This window comes from Perissodus microlepis, chromosome 8 (assembly GCF_051167445.1).
Source record: "Perissodus microlepis isolate ML-2025 ecotype Zambia chromosome 8, ASM5116744v1, whole genome shotgun sequence".
NCBI classification, from domain to species: Eukaryota; Metazoa; Chordata; class Actinopteri; order Cichliformes; family Cichlidae; genus Perissodus; species Perissodus microlepis.
In genome coordinates, this window is record NC_140468.1 from 10,283,832 (window position 1) to 10,296,058 (window position 12,227).

At 39.0% G+C, this 12,227-nt stretch overlaps 1 protein-coding gene across 1 annotated transcript in view; it reads right to left on the reverse strand.

Moving 5' to 3' along the window:
• Window positions 1-1,090: 1,090 nt before the first annotated feature.
• psme4b (proteasome activator subunit 4b) overlaps window positions 1,091-12,227 on the reverse strand; it is a 46,653-nt gene continuing 35,516 nt past the window's right edge. Inside the window, exons 38-47 of the mRNA XM_084937436.1 lie at window positions 12,103-12,207; window positions 11,041-11,132; window positions 10,738-10,869; window positions 10,340-10,542; window positions 8,527-8,612; window positions 8,220-8,348; window positions 6,133-6,288; window positions 5,064-5,202; window positions 4,770-4,903; window positions 1,091-1,967 (exon numbers count right to left, since the gene is read on the reverse strand). Of these exons, the coding sequence (XP_084793562.1) occupies window positions 1,833-1,967; window positions 4,770-4,903; window positions 5,064-5,202; window positions 6,133-6,288; window positions 8,220-8,348; window positions 8,527-8,612; window positions 10,340-10,542; window positions 10,738-10,869; window positions 11,041-11,132; window positions 12,103-12,207 (1,311 nt within the window). The 3' untranslated portion in view covers window positions 1,091-1,832. The remainder of the gene's footprint in view (window positions 1,968-4,769; window positions 4,904-5,063; window positions 5,203-6,132; window positions 6,289-8,219; window positions 8,349-8,526; window positions 8,613-10,339; window positions 10,543-10,737; window positions 10,870-11,040; window positions 11,133-12,102; window positions 12,208-12,227) is intronic.

Consider the following 12,227-nt stretch of genomic DNA (forward strand, 5'->3'; position numbering starts at 1 on the left):
TGTGGCCTCAATTTCCTCTTCTTAGATGACAGGAGTGGCACCTGGTGTGGTCTTCTGGTCCTGTAACCTATGGACTTCAAGGTCCGACGTGTTGTGTGTTCAGAGATGCTCTCCTCCTTACTGTGGTTGTATTGAGTTGTTATTTGAGTTACTATGTCTTCCTGCCAGCTCAAAGCTGTCTCCTCTGACCTCTAGCATCAACAAAGCATTTTCACTGAGAGAACTGCTGCTCACTGGATATTTTGTTTTTGTACCCATCTCTCTAAGACCTACAGATGGCTGTGTAGGGATTCCCAGTAGATCAGCAGTTTCTGAAATACTAAGACATACAACTATGTTCAGAGTCACTAAAATAACCATTTTCCCCCCATGCTGGTTCTCAGTTTGAGATTCAGCAGTCCTTCTTGACCATGTCTGCATGCTAAACTCAGTTGCTGCCATGTGACTGGCTGATTAGATATTTATGTTAATAAGCTATTGAACAGGCGAACCTAATGAAGTAGCCAGTGAGTAAATATATCCTGATGGACTGGTGATCTGTCCACTGTTTACCCTCCTTCTCACCCAATTTAAAGCTAGAATAGGCTCTAGTCCCTCACAACCCTGACATAGATGAGGGGTTAAGAAAACAGATGGATAATTATTAATATATAATCTATGAAAATAAGTCAAAACACAAAGTTTAGACACTTAAGTTTTTCGAGCATTCAACTGTAGAATATATTTCAAGTTTTAGCACTAAAAGCTTTTTGACATTGTGCATTCAAAAAAACAAAAACCCTGCTCTTTTCATGTCTTAATCTAAATGACTCCTGTGCGACATACAGGAACTTGTTAAAACTCAGACCTGAGATTTTACTAGGCTGCAGCAGTAAAAGGGGTCTAGCTACGCTGGTGCTAATGTGCACAGGCTCTAGTAACAGGGCGCAGTGGCACAAAACTATCCTCGCAATAAGAAGCTTTTATGTTTGAGCTCTGCACAGAATGACGTGTACTGCTATGTGACATGGCTGTACAGAGATAAACAGCTGGTGCTTTATACAGTCAGCCAACCCTGCAAACATGCAACACTCAAAAAGAAGCACCACACTTTACAAATAATGCATTTATTTCATTGACACGGTAAATTCTCAGTGCAGAACTAATGCAGAACATGACAAAATATGGCCTATAGAAATATGACACCATTGTTACTGCAGGTCACAGATTTTTATGATCTAATATGATATATACAATTTTTATTTCTTCTTATTATTTATATAAATGATATAATTAATGTCAATATGAGGTATTATATATCATGAGTGCTTTAAAATAGCTTTATAAGTGTTGGATACAATATAGCTGTAGAAATACAACAACGATAATTTTTAGATTACAATTTCACAAATATTTTCTGAATATATTGCATACATTTATATATATTTATAATTTCACACATGAACATTATCATGAAGGAATGTCTTCCTTGTATTTAATAACGTGCACAAGTTAGAACTCTTTTAAAAGTACATACAGGAACAATGATGATTAGCAATAAAAAGACTTTCTCAATATAAACCAAACCTTTCCCTCTAAAGTGGCCACCTTTGACTAAAAATACCATGCTAGTTAAAAATTTGAAACCATTTTGCCCAGGATTGCTTACTTGCTGGGTTTAGTGAAGGCCAACGGTGGCAAGTGAGGTTCCAGAGGGAGAGCGCCCTGCTAGCATTATCAGATATTATTTTACAGGCTGCACAAGACTGGAGTTCCCAGCCGTTGTGTAATTAATTTCTCTGGTAGTGGTCCTACATGGCTTCCGAAGACCTGGGAAGGCAGGAAATTGCTGTCTAGGCGTAATAACAGGGTGACACCAGCAGGTCTGTGAGCACGAGCAGCTGATCGTCAGTGAAGCACTGTCGATGCTCCTGCCAGTTATCATGGTGAGTACGCCGAAATTCTGACAAGGTCTTCTTCACCGTCATCTTTGGGTAAGAAAATCAAAATCATCATGCATAAACATAATCTAGGTGAATGCAGTGTGCACATTTAGAAACAACACCACAAAAGACAAGTGAGTTTATCAGCTTTACTGGACTTTTATTGGGTTTTTTCCTGCTTTCTTTCATCGAAAACATGGTGGATGCTCATATTAAACCTGTATGAAGACTGAAATCTCTATGATGCAATATTTTTTTCCAATCTTAGCTCTGTATGATATCCTACAGAGCTCCAATTGCTGGTGCTTTGGCTGTGAACACATGAGACCTGTTCAAACTGCTGTTTTCATGTGAAGGGCAGCCAATCAGAACAAAAATGGCTTAAAGGAGGGAGGAAGGGACCTAAAAGAGTTTGTTTTACACAGAATATGAACTGAGATGCGGCAACAAGGCCACATATATGGTAAATATTTGGTAAATAAGTAATGATCTGAACTATGAATCATGCAAAGCTACTTTTTTAGCATCCAAGAATAAAAATAAACATACATCTTAAGTATCATTTTTAGAGCATGATTCATCAGTGCACATTTGGTCCTCTACACGCTGACAAAGCTCAACATCCCATTCATGAAAAAATACAATTATCTGCCTCATTGCTAAAGCCCTGGTGATACATCAGCTGGCTGATATCGACCAATCACAGATAAACTGGTATCTGCTTTTTGTTGACCAATGAAGGTATCATGAAATTAGGGACACGATCACTTATTAGTCTTTTTAAAAGGACACAGCTCAGTCTTCATAATTATAAAAAGACCAACGAGGGCAGTCTGATGGTACTTATTATTTTCAGAATTTCTATAAAACAAAAAAATTGACTAAAGTAGAAAAACGACGCAGAGCAATCCATCATGAATAATAATCATTAGCTGCAGTCCACTAGTTAGGCGTTTGTATCATATTTAATTTAACAGCATTTTCAGCAGAGTGTTTTTACAGGTTTGGTTTGACTAAAATGACTTAAAGGGAGCCAATGTTTCCTCCACTGCTGTGTGCATGTGGGAGAAAGAGAAATACCTGGTGTTCTCATGCCTTCATCTGAGTTCAGTTGAAGTGTTCACATATGCGCAAAAAAAATGCTGACTAATAGCTCTGAGTTGTTAAGAGGGCTGAAAGGGACCAAGTGTGAAAGCATCCTAGATTTTTATAGAACACAATGCAGAAAAACATGTCTGGGATCATATAGAAATGGTGCCTTCACACAACACATGCAACAGAGCATACATCCAAGTGTATTAACAAACAGTTACTTTATGAGTAGTTAATAATCTTCCCCTTTTCAATGCAAACAAGTATTTTTTATTAAAAAATATGCAGTATATAGCTCTATGTGGTATATGCAGTCTATATAACTGTTAACTGCTCTGTACCAGAGGCCTGAGAGTTTGTCCGCGTTTGTCTTTTTCCATATACTGGTATGTATAATAAAAAGGTAACAGAATAATTTTTAATCTGGCAACCACAGCAGGGAAAATAGGATTGTTATTTCTCAAGTGTGAATGTAAAGATATTTGGCTTCTAGATAAACAAGATGTAATGCATGATTCAGGGCCAAACTTTTATGTAAACTAATATACATGAGCCCAAAGTGATGTGCTGTTTCTCGGTAGTGGAACATTTCCATTATAGTCTGTAGTAAAGTCCTGCAATAAAACGAATGTTGATAGCAACTGTTTTTCTTGCTTCATTTGTTTTGAACAGTGAACGCTCATACCCACCCTTGATTACAGCCACTATCTATTACAATGAAGCCTACACTTACGTTTAAGTACATGAACTGCAAATTCAAAAGTTCCTGTTTTGGCTGGTAAATCCTCTATCTAGAGACACATAATGTAAAATGCAGATTAGCAGCTGAAAATATTTGCAGCAACGATCTAAACTGTTTACAATAATTAAAAACTAATTTGGAAAAATAATTTATTCATTGCACACTGTTAGAAACTGTTGTTTCTAGTTAGCTAAGAATGAAGTATAAAGTTATTTGGCTAAAGAAGGAAAGTCAGTAATTAATCTGATGATGATGAGATGATAAGAACACCTTCCTGACTTTTTTTTACGTGTATTTTACATGTATCTGTGATTACCTATGTATATGGATGTGGTTCACAGTAGTTTAGTGATTCTGCAGCAATCGTGCTAATCGGCAGCATGACTCTGAGAATGACACTGAGCGGAAAGTTGGTAGCCAAGTTTGCTAGTATAGACTGATAAGTTAGCACTCCGTTGACTTGCCAAACACTGACATCTCTGACTCCAAATAACCCCAAACGTGGGGCCACGATCCTACTTTGAGACGTGAAAATATGAACACCAGGAGCTCGTGGATACGGATATCATCATTATGGATATCTCCACCTTTTAAATACAGCCTATGATTTACAGTAACCAACATATGTGTCCTTTACTACAATGGGCAAAATATAATATTTCTACCAGATTCTATTTTTTTCCGACTAATCTTTCCGGTAACAGACATGTTAATCAATATTTTTACAAATACAATATTTTAACTGTATTTTATTGGATTTTCTTTCTCATCTTTTTCACTTTCCTATGGGAGAGGCACTAAACCATCGTCATCATTGGCTCCACACCACTATAATGTATTATTCAAACTCTGCTCTACGGATTACATTGTATGTATTCTTCATGCCTGAAGTAAGACCAAAGACACAATTTTCTCCTCAATTGGACAATGAAATTGTATTCTTTCAGCTCACACTGTTTTGAGCTAGATGTTTATATATGAGTGTGTGTTGTGGGGCTAATGCGTGCGCGCACCTCTATAGGCTGTGGGTCATTGAGATGGCTGCTCAGGTCCATCAATATCTGAGGCATCCAGTCTGGGACATCATAGGGGCTCGACAGGATGCACGCACTGAGGCCGAGCACTCCAGCATGGCGCCGCACTAAATCTACACACACACACACACACACACAAAGGGAGAGTTAAAATAGCTCTTCGAATCTCAAGGTTCGCATTTCCCCTGGGATAAGAAAGGGTAATAGGGCAAGTATTATTGTGATTGCCTCACTGTGCAATTGTGACGTGCACGGAAATGTGTGTGTGTGTACCTGTAGAGGCCAGCTCCCCTCGGGCCTTGGGGAGGCAAGTCTGACTCAGCGTCTGGAGCTGTGTCTGCAGACTGGAGTCCAGAGGGAAGAACTGGCACTGCAGTAAACCACTGAGGGTGGTGCATGCCATGTCCCTCACCTACGATGAGAAGGAGAAAGGCGGGACAGGAAGGAGAGAAAGAGGGAGGAAAAAACAGGTCCTTGAAGATCAGAACTGACAAATAAAGAGTGCTGTGGAGAACACGAGGCATTTTTAGAGGCAAGGAATGCATGCGCAATTTATTAAGGGAGGCGAGCCCAAGGAGATCGGTGAACAGCAAGGTACACGGGACAGATATAAGCAAAGGAAGGGGAGGAGGAGGAGGAGGGACAGATGCTGAGCTGAGCTGATGTAAAATTCAGTTGCAGAACATCACTGCCTTCCTGCATCACTTTGCATAAATTATGAATAAGCTCTGAGTGATGGTTGAGGCACTGTAACAGACAGTGATACGAGGACAAAGCATTAATCAACTCTACACTCACACAGTTAACAAAATATTAAGAGAAGGACCTGTGTTGGTAATTTAGACAATTCAATTGGAGTGCAGGGGTTATTGATTTTCACCTGTGCTGTACATCCAGATCAATAAACGTAGACAGTTTAAAGGGTTTAAAAGCAAGACAAGTGGGACATTGATTGCTCAAAAGCTGACATTACTCAATATTTCAAGAGACTTCTGTTCTCCGAGCACCAGTTGTAAAGCTTTTTTTAATTCGATTCAATAAATAAACATTAGTAAGTAATTTAGAGGATTTAAAGTCAAGACAAATAAACAATTATTTTGGGTTTAGCTTGAATGTTATTTTTAGATCGTCCAAGCTGCCACAGACAAAGAGATTTCAGGCAGCCACAGTACTCAATCAACATCCCTGTAACTACAGTGAGCACTGAGACAGACTGTTATTTTTAAGCAATAACTGTGAATGGAAAAGATGGATTAAGGTTTAGGTTAGAAAAGCAGCCCTTTATTATCTCCTGACAGAGATCCCAGGGGCTGTGTTAAACCAGCGCTTGTGAATACATTACCTCAACCTGCTCATCTAGCAGCAGCTGCATCACCAGTTTTCGAATGCGGAGAACCTCAGCGGGCACACTGAGCAGAGTAAACAAATTGTAGAAAACCATGATCTGGAGGTAGGTCAGCACTGAGAAGCGTGCATGCCATGACCTGCTGCCTGCCATCTAAGGAGAGGGGAGAGAGAAAAGGGATGAGATAATGAGAGACAAGTTGGAGTTTGTACTGATGCCCCAAAGGCCCTGAAGGTGATATCTTGCTCATAAAAGATATATAAACTCGAGTACACAAGATCTATATGTAATACTTTCTCTTTTCATGCAATTAAAATCTTTCAAGAAGCATGTGGATGACTCTGTGAGGCTGTGCCTGCACAGTATAAGTATGCCAACATATTCATAATCGCACATCTATTTCACTAAGTATAAATATACACAGAATGTGTATAAATAAGGGTATACCATATACACCTACCATATTCTATACCACATTCTATACCACTTTGGTGCATTTGGTTACACTGTCCACATTTTAATGCAAAATAAAAATAGAGATTGCAACAGAAGAAAGACATTTTGGAATCTGGTGCTGGCCATACCAGCAAAGACCTAATAAACAAACAAACGGGCTAATATATATCATATTTATGTTGTTTCCTGATGCTTCTCAGCTGGGGTTTACAAGATTTCACAAATATCTACTTGTTATCATCCAAACCAATGGTTATCATAATAAATATGTAAACAGGCATTCTTATCATGACTCTTGACCATCTGTATCCATAAACTAAAATATAACTTAATGAGGAAAAATTTTCATCCATCCGTCCATCCATCTGGGTTCAGGTTACCTGAGACAGCCACACCTCTCTCCCCCTAGCCACCTGATCCAGCTCTTCTGGGGGATACCAATTAATTCCTAGTAACCAGTAAAGTGATATAATGTCCTCAAGGCATCCTGGTTCTGCCTCCTGTCGGTGAGGCATATCCAGAACACTGACTCCTTTCGATGTGGAGGAGTTGTGGCTCTACTCCGAGTACCTTCTAAATGACCAAGGCCATCATCCTATCACTAAGGCTAAGGCTAGCCTCCCTTTTAACCCTGGAGAACCCATGGGGTCAGATCCGACCCCATTGGTTTACTAGGGAAACCATGGGGTCAAATTTGACCACATGGGTTCTCCAGGGTTAAGGAAGCTCATTTTAGCTGCTTTTATCAGTGATGGATGTGCAGCCAAACATGAAGCAGCTAAGAAAAAAGGTTTTAAGCCTCATCTCAGGGCTAGTTTACCGTTCTGAGCTTTTTTTTTTTTTTTACAAATCAGATTTGAGAGTTGTCAGCATGTACAAATAAATACTCCAGAGGGGTACCCAAGATGGTAAGACATGCTTCAGTAAACTATGTAAGAGTGAATGGCATTAATATAGAATAAATTATTTCATTTATTAAGGGTAAATAAACCTTTTTCATTGCACTGCAGGCAGAACAGTACTTTTCTCAGTGTAGTGTATGTGCTTATAAACCTTAATAAATTAAAGCTCAGACCTGATGATGGCTCTGCATGAAAAGTCAGTATTAGGGTTAGGTTACAAAACCTGTTACAATCGATTCTGAAAGTCTGTATCAGATTTCTGCTGCCTACAAATTACCATAAACAGTTGTTGATCTGCAACTTTTCATTGTGCACAGCACCAGATCCACATGAAAACATTTTGGTGTTCGATCAAAAATAAAACAAAGCAATAAAGTAAGGATTTCCCACCAAATGAAACTATTCCTTTAAATAACTGTTTACACCCAGGACTTCCCAGAACATAAAAGATTTATGTTTAGGTGAAGGTGAAACTAAAAAAATGTTGCAATGCTTCCTCATCCCTTTGATATGAAGGTACTTTTAGAACCTATATTTCACAACAGGGGTACCACTCACATAAAAACTCACCGCAGAAATTCTGCGAGCTAATTAAAATAGCATAGGTTGTTTTTAGTCTAACACAATACCTTGGGAGGTTAGGCTTGGAACATTGACAGCAGGCAGGTGAGGCAGTTGTGAGTGTGTGCTTTTGTGAGTATTTCTGGATTTGTGTGTACATATTACCTCTTCCAGTGCAGCCAAAACCAGAGGGATGTGCTCAGGATACAGCAGGCCCTGGGACATGAGAGAGAGACACGTGCGTGCATCCTGCTTCATCTCATCATAGCTCTCATCAATCTCCACTGGGGCAATCTGCAGGGGGAGAGAGAAGACAGAGAGAGAGAGAGAGGGAGAGAGGTAGAAAGACAAGGAGCAACGCACCATTTTGAGTAAATGAAGAGAGAAATTGAGTTTAATGGGCAAGTAAGATTGAGTGGGTAATAATGCTGTGCTAGAACCTGTGTGTGTGTGTGTGTGTGTTTGTTCTTACCTTGAAGAGTAGAGGCAGGAGCTGTAGCTGCTGTTGAACAGGAGTGGTAAAGGTTCGCCCTGCACTCGTCATCAGCCATTTTAAGACTGCAAATAGCACATATATACACACATAAACACACAAGGAGAGTTTGAATTGCTGGCAAATGATAAAAAACCCCACAGAACTGGAGCTGCGTGGCTCTGGTAATAAAACACAATCTATCATTATTTAGCATCTAATGACTTGTATAATTCCACAGCCAGATATTTGTCTGTATAATGGAGATTACAGTAATAACAGAAACCGAAAGAGCAGCAATGCACAAATACTGAGGCAAAAAAATGAGATCTAAATTCAGTCTGTGGCAAGCTACAAAAAAACCGAAGCAGGCGTGACTACTGTAATACAATAAAATCTGCAAAAATAATTACAAAATCTTTAAGTTCAGATAACTTTCTATCCTCAATCGCTAGGTAATTTTTATATGTAGAGGTTTGCATATGTGTCTGTCTATCTTTCACTGGAAAAACATTCTGCATAGGTATTAGTTTAAAGTATTTAACATTATAAAACTTTGCCATCCTCTTTCATCTAATGTAATCTATATAATGGTCTCAAGAATCATTTAATCACAAAAACCTCTCATGTTCAAAAGCATGTATTTTACCTCATTATAACTGAATGTGAATTACTATTTAGGGTTAGACAGCTGAGCTGACTATGACTGTTAACTTTTTTTCTATTTAAATGATTAATCTGCTACTTGAAGGTATTACTCCCTTAACATGTGATTTTCAGTAAATTAGAAAATTCATACACAATAATATAAATAATTGACCTCTGACCTCTGTGTTCATGTCATCTGCCCACCTGCCTGCTCATTTTTATCTCCTATGTTGAAATACCACTTTCATTTTTTAATCAGTAATTCTATTAGCTGTTTTAACTATTTTGATTATTAATTCACACCAATTAAACTGCTACTTTTAAGGTTTTTATACTTTCCTTAGATCATTTCACGTATTTCTATTTCAGCTAGCTATTTACATTTTTATTAGTAACACCTTATATATGTTTTTAATCAATGCTGGTAACAATCGCAACTCTTTATCTGTTTTGTCTGGATAATACATTACTCAGCCATACAATTAACTAATAAATTCAATTGCTCACCTACATCACTTCAAATTTTGAATTTTTATTCTTTTCATTTCAGCGAGCTACTATCTTTGTAATCAAATTGTAGTTCATATTTATGTAGGTTGTGCCAACGCAACACAACTAGACTCAAAAACGGCAAATTCATACTTCTGACTCTTTGCTGCATTGTCTTTCCACTATAAATGTTATGCAGGAACACTCCTTCATCGAAAAGACAATTTGCTTCTGAATGCTTGAAATTTCATTTTGCCTGAATAGTATTGGTTAAATTAGACTAGCCTCTATGACGAAAGCAAAATCAATATGAAATGTAGTTTAAATGACTTCCTTATGTGACCTGGACAAATTACATATTATACTAAAGAGACCGATCCAAATATTGAGTTGGACTCCTTTCCATAATTCCTTTTTGACATGCTTGAACACACACGGGCGAAATTTCCTATCGATCTACACCTCACTACCGTTTAAAATAAATTTGAAAGGTGAAATCAATGAAGAATCACAGCTTTTAATTTGGTCCATCTAGTTTTAGTATGACTGTCTATTTCACCAAGAGAACAAGCTTATATAGCAAGCGAGAGAGAGAGAGAGACATGCAGCCACTGTCTGTCCCTGGCCTTCCTGCCTAAAAGACACACAGTTTACTTCTTTTCATCCACATTCTGACCCGTCTTGAGTAGTTTGACAGCCTGGGTGCGCTCATCTGTCTCCTGGGTGTTCTCCTCGTGTACGTGGTTGTGGATCTCCGGCTCCGATGTGAGGGGCTTGAGTCGCTCTAGGACCCGTGTGACGAATTCTGCCACATGGGGGGAGGTAGTGGGCCGGGTGTGGGGCAGAGCCACGTCTATCATGAAGATATAGGTCAGGACACTGGAGAGAAAAGAGCAGAAAAAGGGTAAGGGAGCAGAAAGGGGAGAGATGAGAGGGAAATACAGTACGGGAGCAGATGAGACAGAGTTAGAGATGAATAACGAGCCTCTAATTTGAACAACCCAAACAGTACACACAAGCTAATGAGATTAACTCATTTAGACACAATTATGTAATGCAGAATAAGTTCTTCACCTGCCAATGCGCTCCCTGACATTTTTATACACCTGGGTGAGTTTGGGCTCCAGGTAGGCTAGCAGCCTGTGCAGCAGTTCAGAAACTCTCCACTGCTGCTGAGCCAGACCTCCCTGAAGCACATACAGCAAACTGACAGAAACAAAGAGAGGGGGCAGATGGAAGAATGGGGGGTCGTTGTGTTATTGCGGGCATGTCTGCTCAGCATACGTCAGCTCAGGTTACTACTGCAGCCTGAAATCAGAAACCTCTTAAATACTGCAAATACTTTGTATGCAGTTATCATGCACACACATACATTACCTGGCATCTCTGAATGAGCTGCCCTCTCCGCTGAGGGGGCTCTCCATCAGCAACTCAAACAGCCAGTGGAGTTTCCTGGGTTCTCTTCCCTCCTGTTGGACAGCATTCAATACGAACAAAAATAATTTTCATTGGCTTTTTATTGTTTTGTTTTTGCATAATCATAATAAAAAAAAACTGGATAGCTCAGGTATAGCCTTATGCCCTCATTGTTCCAAACAGCATGTTTTATGCTCCAATAAGAAAAGGCAAGAACAGGTTATGGTAAGCAAAGCTGTTCTGTTTAATTCAAAGGAATGTGTAATGAATAACACAGTCAATAATGCAGCTAAATGGACTGTCATTTATAAAAATACCTAATCAGCCAATCCAGTGCATTTAGGCATGTAGACATGATCAAGGTGACCTAGAGATCAATTTGATCAGAATGGGGGAGAAAGCTGATTCAACCATCTCTGGGGTTTACAGAGAATGGTCTGAAAAAGAGAAAATATCCAGTGAGCAGCAGCTTCTGGGAAAAATGCTTTGTTGATGTCACAGGAGAACGGGCAGACTGCATTTCTTTCTACACTCTGGGCCCCTTAGTACCAGCTAAGCATCGCTTAAATACCGCAGCCTATCTGAGTACAGTCCTCTGCCTGGTGAGTATAAATGCTTAATAAACATAGATTTAGCAGACCTAATATCTAATATCTCAACTTGGTTTTACTTGTTAGGGTAGCATACTCGCATTAACACTAAACATAAGGTGAAAATGATAAAGAATGTGGTTTGAAAAATAGAAGACAAATAAAAACTTAATATGGGCACCATGTGAGAAGTAAAAGGGTTTCTCTCACTGCACTACCATAAAGGAATAATAAGAGAATAGCAAGGAAGAGTTTGTGCTTTAAAAGGTGTCGTCAAGGCAAATCTGACAATTTTCACATGTTCTGTAGATTTTTAAAATATCAGCTTCTGAACATCTTATTTAGCAATTAAACAAAAAAAATGTCCTACTTTTTATAACAAGCCCTGAGTTATCTTCACTATAGTGGATTTGTATGCATGTGAGCAACTCACACAAGCAGTAGCGATGCAGGTTCCCCAGTCTGTGTAGGTTTCCACTGTGATGTTGGTTAATGCCGTCTTGATCAAAGGGCACAAAAGCTGCCATAACTTTTCCACCTGAGGCACACGCACACACA